Genomic DNA, 19,411 nt, shown 5'->3' with positions numbered 1-19,411 from the left:
AGGAAGCAATTGAACACCCCTGACCAATCGAAAGACTTGTGAAGCCATTTGTCCCAAACATTATGGTGTATAAGTATTTGAATCCAAAACAAATACATATTTGACCCAGGCCTGCAACCCTGTACCTCTTCTCACATTTGGACTAGATAGGAGCAGCTTGCTAATTCAGTGGGAAACCTCTTTTGTCAAGATTGGATGACTTCGGTGCTATTGTCCAGGGCAACTTACCAAGTAAAGAACAAATCATACACAATGCTTTCACAAGAACAAGTAACCTTGATTTTATAATTTCTAAATTCACACAGAACCACAGAACATGTTGTATCTGCAATTATTGTACAACACTGGGCAGTAATTATTTTGATCATTTTCAAATTATGTTTTGCGTACTTGATTTAAATTCCTGCTTGTAGATCAGTGTAGTTGCACTAAGGAAGCAATTGAACACCCCTGACCAATCGAAAGACTTGTGAAGCCATTTGTCCCAAACATTATGGTGTATAAGTATTTGAATCCAAAACAAATACATATTTGACCCAGGCCTGCAACCCTGTACCTCTTCTCACATTTGGACTAGATAGGAGCAGCTTGCTAATTCAGTGGGAAACCTCTTTTGTCAAGATTGGATGACTTCGGTGCTATTGTCCAGGGCAACTTACCAAGTAAAGAACAAATCATACACAATGCTTTCACAAGAACAAGTAACCTTGATTTTATAATTTCTAAAATTCACACAGAACCACAGAACATGTTGTATCTGCAATTATTGTACAACACTGGGCAGTAATTATTTTGATCATTTTCAAATTATGTTTTGCGTACTTGATTTAAATTCCTGCTTGTAGATCAGTGTAGTTGCACTAAGGAAGCAATTGAACACCCCTGACCAATCGAAAGACTTGTGAAGCCATTTGTCCCAAACATTATGGTGTATAAGTATTTGAATCCAAAACAAATACATATTTGACCCAGGTCTGCAACCCTGTACCTCTTCTCACATTTGGACTAGATAGGAGCAGCTTGCTAATTCAGTGGGAAACCTCTTTTGTCAAAATTGGATGACTTTGGTGCTATTGTCCAGGGCAACTTACCAAGTAAAGAACAAATCATACACAATGCTTTCACAAGAACAAGTAACCTTGATTTTATAATTTCTAAAATTCACACAGAACCACAGAACATGTTGTATCTGCAATTATTGTACAACACTGGGCAGTAATTATTTTGATCATTTTCAAATTATGTTTTGCGTACTTGATTTAAATTCCTGCTTGTAGATCAGTGTAGTTGCACTCATCATAACTCTAGTGAATTTTTTTATGATACTTGTTTTCTAATATTATCCTATCCTATCCTATCCTATATCATATTACTGTGATCATTTTACTGTCTTGAAGTGAATTTGGAGGCAGGTGTTACAAACCATAGAATATCACCAACATGGTGTGGGAATTAGGGATGGGTAAACATGGGGTCGAAGGGTCAGATATCAGACAGAACAGCATTTGAACCCAAAACAAATTAATCGGAATTCCTACATTAGATATGCAAGTGACTATGAAGTTCAATAAATTCATTATATATATCCAGGAATTGACACTGTATTTCAAAATGTAAAGTATAATAATCATATAATAGTTTAATAACAATTTGCAGATCAGGTAGGCAGAGTTCTGAGATTGAGCAAATTATATTTAAAATAACACTGGGATTTACATATTGGAAGCTTTGGGTTTATATGTGCATACAGAATGTGGAAAATGTGCCAGGATGTTTTCAGGAAGTTTCAGAATGTAAGGACTTTCTGATAGTTCCCCATTACAGAGAGCATGTAGAGGAAAATGGCCTTGCAGTGCATTAACTTCCCTCAACCTCATCAATAAATAAAGCCTATTTGAGAAATGTCGAAAGATCTGAGAGGAATTCTCGACTGTGTGTGTGCGTGTGTGTTTAGGTGTCAGGCCTTGAATTATTATGTACACTTTTGCTTTGGCAAAGCCTAAATTTTATAGGGCCCCAAGGCCAAATCCGAAAGCAGTACTACCAAAATATAATTGGAAATAAGAGCATCAAGGCCAGAAAGCATATTGCAACAGCACATATCCCATTCAATCAATCATGCAATCAATAGTCACAAGAGAAAGGAGTACATTCATAAAACTATTTGAACCAATTGTCTTTTATACCATAAGACAGAAATGTGGCAGGTACAAGAACATTTCCTAATTATATGGTAGATGACCAGATTCTTATATGTACTTGGACTTTCCTATTTATTTTAAAATTAGCTAGCTAGTGCTTATTCATCATTAAGTTGATCACTGAAGAAACTAGCTAATTAAAAATGTTTGAAAACTCATCTTAAAACAGAATTTGGAAAGCTCACTTGAAAGATTTCTTACGTTGTTACGTTGATGCAGCTATTACACAGCAGGACTGTGCTTGGTGTGAATGTTTGGAGGCACAACATAAAAAAGAGGGGACACAGGCCTGCTACCAAGAGCATAAGGCTAGTTTTTGGATGATGGGAATACTGTGGGAAAACACTGCTGAACAGCACCACTTTGACTTATAGTGAAAAATGGTCTAGAGAATTACTTCCACAAGGCATGGGTAACTTTGAAACTTTTTTGTGTAGACGGCACTGTGCCTGTATAGATTTTAAGGCAAGGTGCAAATAACCATGCAGGTACTTATTTTGTAAGGACATTATGGCCAAAATGCAGGCCATCCAGCACAATATCTGTATGGCTGCTCAATAAGTAAAGATCTGGTGTGTATAAACACCAGTTTAAAACATCTCTTAACCCTTTCGTAATGAACGTGATTTTGTAACATCAAGTCTGTCATCTAACGTAGTCTTTCATCTAACATAGTCTGTCATCTGACATTTTTGGGGAATGAGTTATGTTAGCAGGGTTTCCCTTACTAAATATCCCTCTTCCCATAGGCTGGTTATTTTCAGGGGGAGGCCCCAGCTGGAGGGGGCATATTACTGAGTCAAATTCTAAAACATTTTCCAGCAAAAAATCTTGGACCTGATTCCATCCCTGCTTAAATCCTAGAGCATGGGGGCTATCTTTGCATCAGAGCAGTTCACCCGATCTTCTTACTGGCATGGTAGTAAGAGAGCATCTACCATCAATGGAGGAATGGAAGTATCTGTAAATCAACAGGGATAGATCCATCTGCAGCAACAATAGAGGCATATCACTCTTCGCAGTTGCTGGCAAAGTCGCAGTGAAAATCATGCTCCACCAACTCATTTACACTATTGCTGAAAACCTGTCACCAGAATCCTAGTGTGGCTTCAGAAAAAAATAGAAGTGCAGTGGTGGACATGATCTTCACCACATGCTAACTGCAGGAAAAGTGCACCTGTCATGACCTTTGTGGACCTTTCCAAAACCTTTTTTTCACAGTCCATTGTCATCTCCTTTGTTCTCCTGCAGCATAGCTCACCAGGAAAGTTTGCTAATGTCTTGCAACCGTTCCATGATGGGACAGTGTCTAAGGTTACAATTGGTGGGCAGTAATCTGACCCGTTTGGAGTAGGCTCTGGTGTGAAACAGGGCTGTGTACATGCACCAGTTCTCTTCAACATCTTCCTCCTGTGCGTTATAATACTACTGCTCCAGGCATGGAACAAGAGTGGGGTTATCCTGGCTCTCAGGGTGGATTGGAACCTCTTTAACATCAAGAGACTCCAAGCTGGAACAAAGCTCCACTCTGTACGCATACTTCAACTCCAGAATGCCAATGACTGTGCTCTCTTAGCACACTCACCAGAAGCCCTGCAAGCCACACTTACAGCTGCTGTGGGGGCATATAGCAGAATGGGGCTGTCTGTTAACATCACACAAACAGAGGTCCTCTGGCAGTGGTCATAAAATCCCTCACAAAAGCCACCCATTTTCATCATCCTAGATTCCCCACTTGCCACTGTACCACACTTTAAGTACCTTGGAAGCTTCCTTCCAGATGACAATAGCATTGACCGGGACATCCAGAACCAGATCAAATAGGTCTCCTCATCCTTTGGATGGCTGAGAAAAAGATATTTCAGCAATAGCAACCTGGATCTCCACACCAAGGTAGCAGTCTACCTGGCAGTATGCATCTCCACACTTCTCTACAGCTGTGAAACATGGACACTCTATAGCCATCACTTGAAACAGCTCAAATCATTTTTAGGTAAGATACCTCCAGTGCATTCGTAAAGTGGCCTGGCAGGACTATGTATCACACTCAAAACTCGTACAGAAGACCAACTGTAGGAGCATAGAGGCAAACATCATTCACTATCAACTCAGATGGCTCAGTCATACCATCCAGGTGCCATCTGACCGCCTGCCATGCAAGATCTTGTATGGACAATTACAACGGGTCTGTTGCTCCTCATGCAGTCAGAAAAAATGGCTTAAAGACTAACTGAAGACTTCCCTAAAGAAGTGTGGAATAACCCATTCCATCCTGGAGACTGAAACTGCAGATCGCTCAATCTCGCACAGACTCTGCCATCAAAGAGTACAGTTAGCTGCGGGAAAATATGGCACAACATCACCTGGCTAACTGAGACAAAGGATGCTTATGCCTGCACCTGCCCTGACGGGTCAAGATTGTTACAGGAAAGATTATCTCAAGCTCTCTTTGAAGGATAGACAGCCTGTACTGTTCTCTCCTTTCCAGCCAAGAATGGGTCCATACTTTTTTTTCTCCTTTATTTTTCTACAGACTAAACACTGCCAACATTACCACCACAGCTTGTTGTGCTTTTGACCCCATACTTGATCTTCCCATTAGGGAATCAGAGTGTGATGAGAGAACTGATGGAAATTATACAATCTGGTGAGCTTGATATTAGGATTTATATTTGGTCATATTGCACAGTGTGACATGTAATAATGGTGAAATACAGAATCTTTCATACAGTGTGGAAAGGCCTTAAATCACTGAAAGGTCTGAAAGCGACTTTTGAGATGTATCTGTGTGCATCTGTGTGTGTGTATTTGCACATCCCTTATTACTAATATGCCATTTTCAGATAGACACATTATTAGTTTTTGTCAGAATTGTTTTATTAGTTTTAATATAAAAAGTATATGTTCAATTATTAAAATATATATTTAAGTATGAATTGTTGATTAATCTTTTGTAGTCTTTTATTTTTTATTTCCTCTGTCTGTTCATGGTTGCAACTGCTATGCATGTTTCATAATGTACATAACATATACATATGTTGAATAACATATCTAAATAAAGGCAAATACATGGTATTGGGGTATTTCTATATGTATTTTCAATTTAGAAAATTCTTGATGCATAAAGCACAATGTAGGTATGAGTTAATTGTATAGATGTTCTACTCAAGGTAGTCTGCTCTGTTTTTTTTTTGTTTTTTTTTGCAGAATAGTATTGTAAAAGAATGTTGTGCCTTTATGCGTTCCATAATTGTCAGCTGTCAACTAATTAAAAATTGACAGTTTTTAGTGATATGCCTTATTTCTTTTATGTTTCAGTTGGTCAGACAGACTCTGTGTTGGTGTCTCAGAAGGATGATATCCTAGAGGTCATGGAGGTGCTCCAAGATGAAGTCACTACTCTGACAGCAGAGAAGGAATTGCCCAAAATTTATAGCCCGTCTCTAACAGACGAGAAAGCCACCAATGAAGAGCCAAACGATGCTAGGGAAGTTGGATTCAAGAAAATCTTCAGATTTGTTGGGTTTAAATTCACACTTAAAAAAGACAAGCCTGAAAAACCTGCCCCTGTGCAACCGACTGTCAACGAAGAGGAGGCAGAAGAAGCAATTGGCCCTGAGATCACTGAAAAAATTCCAGAGGTGCTGGATGGTAGAGAAGGAGCCTCTGAATCTCCCACTGAAGTTGTTGTCTGTAAGGGAGTGGACAAGGAGACAACTGAACAGTCTGTAGAGCAGACAGAGAATATTGAGGAGATAACCCCAGAGGCAGAGCCTCCCATAAGCCCCGTTGTCCAGGAGATCCAGTCACCAATAAAAAGATTCTTCACACAGGGCATTTTCTCCAGTTTAAGAAAAAGATCCAGCTTTAAAAAGCCTGCAGAAGAAGCACCACTTAAAGAGAAGGTTGTAGAAAAAGAATCTAATACGGAAAAGGCAGAATCCCCAAAAGAGGAAAGTAAAACCTCCACAGAAGACGAGGTCCCATCTCGACCTGAGCACGAACACCAGAGTACTGCACCAGAGGAACCTAAGGTTGGGTCGCTCACTGAAATAACACTGGCTGCTGAAGAGAAACAAAATGAGGGTAAAATTGAGGTTAAAGCCCACACCGTTCAAACTGCTTCAGAGGAAGACACAAGTACCCTGCCAGCTGACACTGGTAATGACATTAAGGCTACAGAACAGGAATCAGGGGACACTGTTAGTGAGTGGACATGTCCTGACAAGGTCAAACCAGTGTTAACAACTGAGGCAAACCTTCTGTCATGTCAAGAAAAGGTTAAGAACCATGGAAGTCCATTAAAAAAACTATTCACTGGGACGAACTTGAAGAAACGTTCCAAGAAACTGAAAGGAAAGAGAGAGGCTGAGACAAAGTTAAGCACATCTGGTGAGCCTGCTGCTGAACAGCTTCAGTCTTCTACTGACTCAGCTGAGAGCCCTAGGATTGACAGCTCCTTCTCTTCTCCTGAGGAATCAACAGAATATGTCAATGGTGATCCCCTGCAAGCTGAAGCTGAAGCAGACAAAGTCAGCTCAGACGAGGAAAGGAAGAGGGATGGGATCCAGCCATGGGCTTCCTTCAAAAAGCTCATGACACCAAAGAAACGAGCAAAAATGTCTTCAGAGAGTGAAGATGAGGCTGCTGAAAAGCCCAAGACAGTGACTCTGTCCTCAGTGAACAATTCTGTGTTCACCGAACAGCAGGAAGAGCAGAAACCCAGTGAAGAAAAAAAGGTGGAACTCAGCACAGAAGAACCCCCCAGAAAGAAGGAATCATCTATGTCCTGGGAAGCCCTACTCTGTAGGGGGTCTGCTAAAAAGAGAGCCAGGAAAACATCTGACTCTGATGGGGAGAAGGTGGAGGAGGATGAAGATCCTGGGAGAACGGTTGGATCTCCTATTGGAAGTTCCCAAGATGGGGAGCATGAATTGTTAATGTCCTCTCCTGAACAAGCAGGGAGCCCCTCTGAAGGAGATGGAGAGTCCACCTGGGCATCTCTGAAAAGGCTTGTCACCCCACGAAGGAGGGCCAGATCTGAGGATAGAGCTGAAGATTTTGCTGGGTTCTCTGCCGAACAGGTACCCTCAGACAGTGAGATGCCCAAAGAAGAGACGTCGTTTTCCCTTAAGAGGCTCATCCCTGGCCGTAGAAAGAAAGGGCTGGATGGAAAGCAGGAGCAGGTTTTGTCTGATGAGGGTGGCAAGGACTTTGGATCAGCTGAGGAGGACTCAGACACACCTGCCGTGATTCCTTTGTCAGAATTTTACTTAACAGAGTTTGAGGAGGTGGGTTTCATCCCTAAAGGGGAGGCAGCAGAGAAGCAAATGGACACCATTGATCCTGAGGTAACAAAGCAAGAGTTGCCTATTCCAGAGCCTACAGTCACAGTTCCTCATGAAACCTTGCCCACTGAAGTCAAAGAAACACAGGACACACTCATAGATGGCATGGAGGAACAATCAGCTTCCTGGATTCTAACCACAGCTGAGGTGGAGACTGAGGATAAAACTGAGAGCATAACTACACATCAGCAGTTAAGTGATATACCAGAAGAAGGGGCAATTGAGGATACAGCTGTTACCCCAAAGTCTATGGCTGAAGAGGTTTGTCAGGATGACACAATAGCTGAAGATGTTATTGAGTTGACGTCTGAGGCTGTGACAGCACCAGAGGAGGCATCAGAAGAGTCATTTGCAGAGGAATCAACAGAAATGATTTCAGCAGTTTCCCGTCTGACAGATTCTCCTGGAACATCTGGAGAGACTACACCAGTGGCAGCACAGTATGAGGTGAAAGAAACAAAAGCTGTTCTGCGAGATGCTGTGGAAAATATCAACTTATCTGTAGACATCATAACTGCAACAAAAGAGGTAGAAAAGGTTTTAGTGACACACGCAATATCAGAGACCACAGCTTTCTGTATAGGCCTGGACTCACAGGAAATCCAACCTGTTGAGGAAGCCCGAGTGAAAATCTATGTGGTGGGCGTCCCTGAAGTCAGTGAGGTGCTATCTGCAGAAATAGTGTCGGAAGCTAAGAGAGATAAGATTGAAGTTGTTGGAATAACCCAGGAGGAAGTCTATGAAGCTCAGGTTGAAGTGGTCAAGACTGAATTCAAAGAAGAGGTGGCAGAAGCGATTCCACAAGTCATGGAGGTGGAGGTTGAGCAAATTAATTCAGTGAAAAATGTGTCCACATATAATGCACTTGATAAAATTTCTGAGGTTATGCAAATGGAAGAAGCAGAATCAGTAAATGAACTACAGGAACTCAGACCAGTTCAAAAATATGAGCCTGAGGAGGAAGAGGAACCCCTCTGCAGTCCGTCTGCACAAGTCATTAAAGCACCCATCATGAAAGGAGAAAAAGAGGAGGAACTAGACAGAGCTGATAAGTCTGAAGGTAATGTGAAATATTACCCAATGCCAGGTGTGATCCACTGCCTAAGAGAGGAATTCAGTGCCTGCATGTCTGAGCCTCCCACTGCTGAAAACGCAGGAGACCAGGAGACTCCAATTAATGCAGAGGCAGCGATCAGCATTATCAACCCATCCACTGCATCCACTGAATCAGAAATACAGGACATTACAAATGAAGTCACAATAGAAAGAGTTTCTTCCATACAATTTATGGATAGCCATGAAATCGATGTCCTGTTGGAAGATACGGAATTTCACTCAGCAGAATCCATCATTGAGGCAGAAATCGAAGCTGCATTAACTGATACCATTTTTGGGGAGGACATTTATGAGAGAGTGGAGGAAAAGCAGGAAGTGATGATTGCAGAGCAAGTGACCAAATTGGCAACCACTGAAGAGCAGAGCTCAATTACTGTTCAGGAGACACTTGAAAATGTGTTGGAAAGCTTAATAGAACCAGCAACAGAATTGGAGGCTGCTGAATCACATGAGGAAGAGGGAAAATGCACATCAATTCTGGAAAACTTAATACCAGCAAGCAAATTAATAGAGGAACCACAGATAGCAAAGGAGCCTGAAGCAGTGTCATTGATTGTTAATAAAGCTGAAAAAATACCAGAGGACATAAAATGTTTAACAATGCTATCAGATGCCTCTATTGAGGTAGAAGTGCAGTCACCTACAGGTCAGGAAGCAGAAGATGTGCCCACACAGTCAGAAGCGGTAGAGGCAGAATTAAGTGATGTTCATGTGTTAGAGGAAACGGAGATAGCAGCAGTGACTGAGACATATGTGAGACCCATTCTAGAGGAAAATCCGATTGATGAAAGTATTCCAATGGAAGCAATAGAAAGCCTTGAAAAAACTGCAGGGCATCATGAAGAGGAGCAGAGAAGCAAAAATCAGGGAGTGGATACAGAAACACCGGACATGGAAGTTAAATTTCTGGAGGAACAAATGGAAGAAGATGGTAAAGAAACTATGGGAGCGGTATCTCTGGAAGAGGGGAGACGAGAGATGGGGAAAAATGTAGAGAATCATCTACAGTCAAAAACACAGGCAGAGGCAGTGGAACATGACCAGAACCAGGAGGACAGTGAAGGATGTTCACAAAGAGAGACACACATAATTATAGAGCTGCAACAAGATAACCCTCTGTGTCCCCAATATACGCAAGATATGGATGTTTTTCTCAGCTATGAAGAAGAATATGTGATGGTCAAGCAGGAAGATGTGAAAGAGGTATCACTTAGTGCTCTTGCACCACATGTTCCCAGCCAGATGAAGGATGTGGAAGACTTCCTGAGCCAGACTAGAGTCGCAGGAGAAACTTTACATCCAGGGGAAATGAATAAAGAATATGCACAGCAGGACTCACCGTATGAATTACAGAGTGTGAACAGTGAAATGTCAAAATATCTCACAGAAACTACTGACGCTACAACAGAACAATGTAGCCAGAAGGACAAATACGTCCAAAGTCAAGTTGTGAAAACAGTTATCCAGATGCAAATGCCACTGACAGGAACACGTAAACAAGAGGTAGAAATCACTGAAGACCAGAGTCGCATTGTTGAGGAAACACAGTTTGAGAATGCAGCCGACAGCATGACTCAAGATGCTGCAGAATCAAATGAGGAAGGTGGTGAGATTTTTACCAGCTGTTTAATTAGTCAGGAACTAGAGGGAGACATTACCCAAAAGCCCATGAAAGACTCTGAACAAACTACAGCGACAACAAACTTAGAGGCAGTGAGTGAAATAGCAAAACCAGAGGATGCACAGAGCCAAGAAGGGTCATCAGAAGAAGTGATAAGAAAAGCCTCTGAAGATGGCACCATTCAAGAGGTGCTCATGAAAAATGAAACAATGAAGAAGAGTCAAACCCAGGCTTCTGGTGATGGGCAAGCAGGAGCTTTTCCTGCTGAGGTAAAAGAACAGGCATCAGCTATACAAAACATCACAGACCACTTAAGGGGAGATGCAGAGGCTATGAACCTGATAGCTCAGATTGAAACAGTAGAGGCAACCGTGGAGGCAATAGAAGAGCTGATCAGCAAAATGGAACCAAATTCTACAGAGCTAACAGCAGCATCTTGAACTGGTAAGGCCCTGATTCAACATTTACTTCAGGTGTTCCCAAACTAGGGTCCCTATTAAAAATGTTTTCATACTGTGTGAATGAAATATTTTTAAATTTTAAATAAAACAAATTTTATCTGGCGTACATATTATAAACATATGCTATATGACCAAAAGTGACATATGACACCCCTTGGTCTGGGGCTGTTTGGGCTTGGCCCCTTAGTTCAAATGAAAGCACATGTTAATGCTATAGCATACAATCATTCTGGATGATTCTGTGCTTCCCCAGCAGTCTGGGGATGTTTCCTGTTTCTGCAGTGACCCCGAGGTTCATATAAAAATGGTTTTGTCAAGAACGGTGTTAAAAAACTGAACTGCTCTCTACAGAACCCTGGCCTTAACCCCATCCAACACCTTTGAGATCAATTAGAAAGCCAACTGCAAGCCAGGCCTAATCGCCCAATCAGTGCCCGACCTCACCAATGCTCTTCTGGCTGAATGGAAGAAAATCCCTGCAGCAATGCACTAACATCTAGTATAAAGCCTTCCCGGAAGAGTGGAAGTTGTTATAACAGCAAAGGGCGGACCAACTCCATATTAATGCTCATAATTTTAGATGAAATGTTGTTCACATACCATTGGCCATATAGTGTATTTATATTGAACTCTTCTATAGATTTTGCATTATTATTATTATTATTATTTTGAGATGTGGTCCCTCACTCACAGGGTGACCATTACACTGGGTCTTCAGATGAATAATACTGATATAAATAATTTAATAATGAAGGAATGTCTCGTGATTATGTAGAAAAAAGGTAATTGTGGCAAACACGCCTGCCACAGGCCACCGAAGTGGCTTTCCAAGGGGCCCTCCGGCACAGAGACACAGGGAGATGTTCCAACAGTCCACATTTATTGACGAGGGTTTGTTACAGCCAAGTGAGCAGATGTTAAACACTATCATGACAGAGAAGCTCCCCTATGTGGGTGGGGATGGCAGATTTAACCTGTGCGCACTGATTACCTCACTACGCACAGGTGCAGCCACCCCTGTTCCTGGGCCCAATTAGCCTGGCCAATTATCTAATTCATAACCAATTATCTAACTAGCCAGGTCTAATTAGCTTGACCCAGGGCAGGTGTGGCTGCTTAAACCAGCCATCCCCACACCACAGTAATGAATTGAGTTAATTCATGGTGAGAGGAATACTCTCTCAGAATATATTACTTAATATATACACATAAGTGTCAGCCATATGTATACTTTCTTTTAGGATAACAGAATAACTAGTGGATTAGAACATAATTTTGCCAAAGGAATTCAAGTATGGCATTGGCACAAAGTACACAAATACAAAACAATACATTGGACAGTAGTTGAAAAAGCATTAACTTAACAGTAAAACAGCTACATAAGAAATGCCTGTTACCCCAGTTGCCTTACTATTTTGCTCATATAATTTTGTTTCCAGCGACTCAAATTTCTCAAATTTTAGGCTTATCAAGAATTTAAACAAAATCATTGTTAACTTTTATGTATATATTTTTTTATTTAATTGATCATTTTATTCCAGTTCTTCTCTCCCTGAACTGGAATTACTAATGGCTTGTCCAGTCACTGTTTAGTGGCCTAGGTTCGTGCAAGAAGCGCTGCACCTTCATTGTCCACATTCTTTCATTCACCTTGCACTGTTAGCATTTAATCAATGGCCTGTATTTTTTTCATACATCCTTGCCAGTGAACATCCTTCTTGCTAAGGGTTAAATTCTGGCCTGAAACATGGAAAACTTTGATTCATTAGAAAGGTCAAAAAAATAAATAAATAAAATAAGGCAGTAGGTGGCCCAAATCTTTTGGACATGGGCCTAGGCCCAATCTAATTGTAAGACATACTATAACTACTTTAAAAGCCAAACGGCTGGAAAGCAAACTCCTTTCCTTTTACAGAAGCCTTTAAACTTTGTCAAACAAGCATGTCAACACCTTTGAGCAAATTAATTGCACCACAGGCAGAAAGACTACTGCAAGCATTTTTATATACACTGAAAAAACAAAAAAGTAAGTATTTTTTAAATTATGTTTAGACTTTAATCTTCTTTCTTTCTTTTTTTTTTTGCTAAATAAGACAAAGGATTGCTAATGAGGTGAGGCACTTTGTCTCATTTCAGGATATGCCTGTGGGGTAAGAGAATTTCATGTGACCAACAAAAAATAACAACCAAATGAATAGGATATTTTCTTCTTGAGAGAAAAAACACCTCTTTAAGAGAGACTTTTTTGCAGTGTGTCAGATCTTCTGTAATTTTATAAACCATTATTTTATAAAGCAACAAGCACAAATTATGAATGCCAATAAATGGATCAAAGATTTGCTAATAGTGAAAGGAAAACACGTCTCAGGTCAGTGTCAGACGAAGAGAATGCCCTGATGAATTTTTAATGAACAGAAAAGCAAACCCTGCACTGCAGTGGGGTGGTGGATTACAGCAAGCTCATGATGGATAGCTTTTTTCACGATATAGCATCACATTATGTAGTTCCCTCAAATTATCCCAGTTTGGAGACTGTGATAGCCTGCAAGTAAAACGGGTTTGATCTAGGACCATATATAGAAAATATTTGCATCATAATGGCATAGTTTACTGAAAGCAAAAAGCTTTACAAGTATTTGTATATACAGTACATTTTCAGATGCCCTGAGTGGTGACATACAAGGCCACAATGACAGAATTTATAAATGCGTTTTACATAGTCACGGTGAATGCAGAAAAGGCAGTGACTGAGCAGTATTAAGCTGAGAAACATTGCTACCAACAGTGTACAACAATACACAAATGCAAGAGTAACTGATTTAGCATAGTTACAAGTCTTAATAGTGACCCGGATATAGAATACGTTTTTGGCGACCAGCAATGATCTGAAAGTATCATTAGTCTGGGTCAGATTTTACCCAGGGTTTGGAGCAATCAGGCACCAAGCCCCAGATTAAAGCATATATCCTGATATTTTGCTCTGCCTATTACCTTCAGATATCTACATGATCTGTCTGGAAAATTGATTGACCGGAAGGGCTTGAGAGACTGATTCCAGGAGTGGTGTCCCTAACTGAAGGCCATCTCCGCCCTTCTCCTGGCACCACCTGCCAATCCGACCCACCCCCCACCCAGGATGTATCTAGGAGCTCCCCTAACCACACCCTCAGCTGCTACACGTCTAACACTTCAAAAGCTTTCACCCAACTTGTAGTTGCTGATGTATGTCTGCTCTCTTTATCAACCCCCCTGTTTTGGTGCCTGGGAGCCTTTTACTGTCCCTCAGAGAGAACCATGCTGATGGTTTCACACTGTAAATGGTATTTGTATCTATATTAAGGCCATGTTCAACCTCCCTTCATTCCCTTTTTTGTATTTACACTCAAATACAGCCCTAATGAATATATGCAGATAATTTAAAAAAAAACATTTATTAAAATTATGCTTTTTATGGCAGATTATGACAAAATAGGTGAATGAGATTATGGAAATATGTATTCCGTAGGCATGTCCTTCCACAGAATTTATTTATGCTGTGATGCATTAGGAATATTAAATATTGTGTGTCAGCTTTGTTGTGATATCCTGTTCAGCATCTGCAGCTAACTCCACCTTTAAACAGCAGGTGAATGGCTAATCTATTATTATTTCTTGACAAATTCTAAACAAATTGTTATTTCTAAAGTTGTGAAACTTAAATTATTAAATCTAGGTATGCCTTGTTATAAAAATTAATACTATGCAATCTCTTTTTGGTTGAAGACATTGCCAATATTTACCCTGGCTACATACGGAAAACTGCAATTGGTCTGAAGGCAGTATATGTGAAGAGGTTTTTTGGGGGTTCAAGATTTACAGATGCACATTTTTGTGGTGCGCTGTTGTGTTGTGCCCTCTGCTGGCCGTATGTGGTAAACGAACTATCTTCTATTGTCCCCACAACACAGCAATGGTTCAGGTCATTATACAGCATGTATGAGATGCATACTTGCAGCTAATGATCATGGAAGAGTATAAAGGGCGTGGCCATAAGAATAAACAGATAATTAAACTGTTGCTTGCTTCCCACAGATCAGACTTGAGACTTGACCCGCTGAAAAGTAAATGGCCTGATAAGCCCTTTGTTAATGTAGCAGCAAGCCAGTCTCTGTTTTTGTTTTCTAAGGTCAGAGAATATTCAGTTATCCACAATTGTCTTTTGACTTTTTTATAACTTAAATGTGAACTTGGTAACATTTGTACAAACTGTATACCTGTGTACCTGACATATTATTGTAATATTAACAAATTTAATATAAAATAAAAATAATACTTAAAGCAGTGGCATTGATTTAATTATTTTATATTTTCCAAGCTGTTCATATAATAATGGTCATTTTAATAAAATAAACACAAACTCCTGTAAAAAAACCTTGACTGTGGCCCATTTACAAACCAGTTGTCTCTGAATCTTATGCATAATTGACATTGGTTTGATAGGGTATCATAAGCATAATATAATCTGTGTTCTTTCAGCAATATGGAAGGGAATGACAAAGCATGACCATGAAAGCCATGCCTGGAAAGCCAAAAATACAGCCCATACAGTCAAGTCAAACACACAAGGGATACAATAGGTCTTGAATTTTGATACATTCATGTGCATCATGAGCAGCAGGGGGATCTGTAATGCATGTCAAACCTGTGAAAAATCACAAAGTAAAGGAATCCCATTCAACACAAAAATATTGATTCTAAACCCATGTGTGGAAATAAATATATTGATTTAAATCTAAATACTTGTTTGTGTAAACCTATTTACATGATTATATTTTAAGGAATGCTGTATATATCCAAAAAATAGCTTTATATTAACTCTTACAGAAACCACAACAATCTAAATTGGCATGTGTGCCTACCAAAAATATAAGAGTTGGGAAAAACTTCTGTTAGTTGAACTATATATAGTGCTGTCAGTCTTTTGCTTCCTATCAATGTCACAGAGTAGAAATTGCATTTAAGCTGAATATAAGCTACATATAAGCTGTTATTTTCAGGAAAGAAACATAAGTGATCGCCTATTTACATGGTGGCCCTATAGTCACATCCAAGAATGACAATTTATGAGAAAAAAACATTCAATTCAAATACAGTTCAAGATGCTGTATGTACAGTAATGAAAACCATTATGTTTCATTATAGATCATATTCCCACTGTCATAAAGTTTATTATTATTCTGACTAATGCAAACTAGAATGAGTAGGACATCACTTTATTCACAGGGTCATTGCCTGTATCCTTGACATCAGCAATATTAAAATCCACAGCCACTGCTGTTGATTTGCAGACTGTAGAGCAGGGAAGGACAAGGATGGTCATATCTGTTTCTGGATTTCAGACCAACTTAATTAATTATCCCACATACTTACATTATCTGACATTTTAGCTACATTCTGTGATATAAACAGCGGGTGATGAATGATCTGGTGTCTGCATGCCTGTATTCTACAACTTTATTGTGGTTTAATCTATGAGTTAACTAATGAACTGATTGAGCCAGGGTAACTGGACACTGGCCATTCAGGAATGATTTCCCACCCCAGCTGTATAGCTAATATTTTTACCTGTAAAATATTGCTAAAGCTGCCATGTAAAAATAAAATATAATAAAAATAATAAAATAAATTCACTTGAATCACATTTTATTTCTGTGCACTATATATGCCAGAGCAGCCATTGGGCCCTGCAAGTGCAATTGCTAGTTTTGCATCATGCAGACAGAATATTTGTCACCAGTTTGGTGGCTTCATGATCTGCAGAAAACCTGTTTATGTCAACGTGGGTTGGGCATGTCAATAGAAACATTTGGCGCTGTGCAATTTGGTGGTCAATAATGTGTTTGCATTTTAAACCATCCCAGACCAGGTTTACACGTGAATGCTGCTGCATTGTGCTATTACTCTGACCAATCGCAGCTAGTACATGCTCACTTCAACCAATCACGACTCTTTGTTGATGTAGTTTTTTTTGGAAAAAATATTAAAGGTAATTCAACTGACAAAATAAACATCAATGGAAGTACTTGTCAGGCCTTAGGCTGTCAAAATGTGCGGCTATCATTTCTTCCGTTCTCTGTTGATCCGCCAAGTTTATGGGCAGGCCTGTATAGAAGCCGCTGCCCCGTTTCCCCAATAGCACTGCCATATGTCACCCCCTGGTCTCCTCAGGTCACAGGGTGCACTAGTTTACAGACACCCGGTTCCCTCCCACATGGCGGGACGGGTGTGACATCGCCACTTGTAGCTGCTGCATTAGTGTTGGCTGGTTGACAGCCTCCTGTTGGAAGGGCTCGGTTGAAATCGAGCGAAAAGCCCTACCAGCTGCGAGGCCCTAAATCCTGGATGGCCAACCCAGGTCCTGGAGAGTCGCAGGGTCTGATGATTTTTGTTTTTACTCCACACTTAATTGATCAATTAAAGCAGTTGATTACACAGAGCATGCCCAATAACCTGGAGCAGGGGTGCACAACTCTGTGTGCTAGTTTTTGTTCAAACCAATTACCTTAGTTTTCTCACCGTTCTATACAATACGTTGCTTCAACTCCAATGTTTGAGCGCAGTAAAATCTTAAAGATAAACTTGCAGTCTGCAGCTGTAGCTGGTGCTTATTCTACTGCCAGATCAAGATATGATTGAGCTAATAATTAAGAGAAGTTGGCACAAAATTCTGAAAGGGATCGGTCCTTGCCTTGTTATGTACCCCTGACTCATAGAAATCACTGGTACTGAAACCAGTAGCCCTCAAAGACTGGATTCTAATGCCACAGATGTGTGCTCCTGTACTTTTCTTGACAGAACATTGAATATGAAAAAAGTGTAAACTGCTCTAATCTTTATGCTTGATGCTTCTGACAATTAGCCTGTAGGAAGTAGCCAATGGGGAAGTAAGAAACCCCTCAGATACACGATATGGCGCGTCGAGGTCACCCACTGCAAGAAACCCCACCGCAAACCAAACAGCAGATGTATCTGGCGAAGGAACGCGTGTAGTCTTACTCGGTGCTACTAGAACGGGATTCATTTAATGTTATCTTGATTATCTGACTGCAAAATAGTGTTTAAACCTTTCTTCTGTGCTGACAGTTATGCATAGACAGAACAGACTGCTGTCCGCCAGTAGTGTTTCTCTATACGGATTGCTATATGGATACATCTAACTTGTTAGACGCGGACATGTCTTTGGCTTGTATAGCCTGCACAAATACAATTGTGCATCCTGCTACGACACTGGTGTATAGGCGAGTGACTATTGGCTGCAGATATCTTCAGTTCTAGTTGTATGTTAGGACCTTAAAACTACTGCAGTGGTAAGAGTCAAAGAGGAATGTCAGGTTAAAATGAATGCAGTTAATTGTTAATTGTGTTCAGTTATAATGACAATATACAATGGTGCAAAATATGAGTGGTGAAATGGCTATGCGCATAAATGCAGGAGATCATGTTGACAAGCCTCCCCGAACCATTGCACTTCTCTCCGTATATACAAGGAAAAACTCCAAGTCATCAAATAGAGAAACAATCATAACTAAACAGTACAACACGGAATCTTGCTTGCACTCTCTGTAAATATGTCATATCACACTGGGTCAACCTTTGTAGCTGACCAACTTGTTCCCCATGACATCGGCTTTCCAATAATACAAAACATTACACTGTATTATGGAGAGCCTAAGTTTTACATAATGCTGATCCAATCATGTTTTGCAACTGATCACTGTCTCTTTATCACACTTGCTGACTCCCTTGTCAGCGCAGTAAACAGTGTTTTCTTTTTGAGGGTCTGATAAGAGGCAGACTTCTGTGACCTGCCCCACAGGGTGAATATGCAGTACCCGCACACCCATCATCAAGCAGGATTAAAAATAATACAATAAAAAATTTAATGATGTAGGCTATAACATGTTGTACCAAAACAAACTTGAAAGAAATAAAAGCAGACACAACGCCTGTTTTATTATTTTAGTAATGCAATTTAAGCATGCTCTAGCAACGTTCTGTTAAAGGCAAAAAGCAAGCGATTTCCGTGATGGACCAAAGACATTTTACTTCTAGGTTATTTGTTACTAGTGACAACTGTCCACTGATTTTTTTCTTTTTTTGGATACTTCAAGCACGCGTTACTGTGGCTACAGTTGTGCATATTGTAATTTCCTACTTCTGCATGAGATTTATTGGTTAATTTTATAAATCAATGTTTTGTTTTAAACACTCAGTGATTTCTGTCTCTTTTTTCAGTTTTTTGTGATTGTGAACAACTTTGCTGTCAGTGCTCCAAAGCTGCAGCTAATTTTTTCTGTGAGAAACACCCAGCATTATTCATGACTACTGTAATTTTATGACACATTGCATGAACCTGCGATAAAAAATGGCACATTTTCCTTACAAAAGTAATTAGAATTCACTTCTTTCAAAGCGGTTCTATAAAAATGTCTCAGAAACTAAGAAATTAAGGAATTAATTCCATGTTATATATTCATTGTCAACCCACACCCTGGTTATTTACAGTTCATAAATGCCTGGCTTCCAATGGTCATACTTAGCTTCCAGTTAGTTGAGAGCAAAGAGAGTAGCTTGCAGTCTTGCTGAACACAGCTCAGATTGAGGAGAGTGAGGTTTACTATTCAC

At 40.1% G+C, this 19,411-nt stretch overlaps 1 protein-coding gene across 1 annotated transcript in view; it reads left to right on the top strand.

Moving 5' to 3' along the window:
* akap12a (A kinase (PRKA) anchor protein 12a) overlaps positions 1 to 13,870 on the top strand; it is a 43,654-nt gene extending 29,784 nt beyond the window's left edge. The window contains exons 3-4 of the mRNA XM_035406964.1: positions 5,520 to 10,730; positions 13,745 to 13,870. Coding sequence (XP_035262855.1) covers positions 5,520 to 10,726 — 5,207 coding nt within the window. The 3' untranslated portion in view covers positions 10,727 to 10,730; positions 13,745 to 13,870. The remainder of the gene's footprint in view (positions 1 to 5,519; positions 10,731 to 13,744) is intronic.
* Positions 13,871 to 19,411: the final 5,541 nt, after the last annotated feature.

Source organism: Anguilla anguilla, chromosome 1 (genome assembly GCF_013347855.1).
Source record: "Anguilla anguilla isolate fAngAng1 chromosome 1, fAngAng1.pri, whole genome shotgun sequence".
Taxonomy (NCBI): Eukaryota; Metazoa; Chordata; class Actinopteri; order Anguilliformes; family Anguillidae; genus Anguilla; species Anguilla anguilla.
Note: the sequence above shows the minus strand (reverse complement) of the source record. Positions and strands in the feature narration are given on the sequence as shown.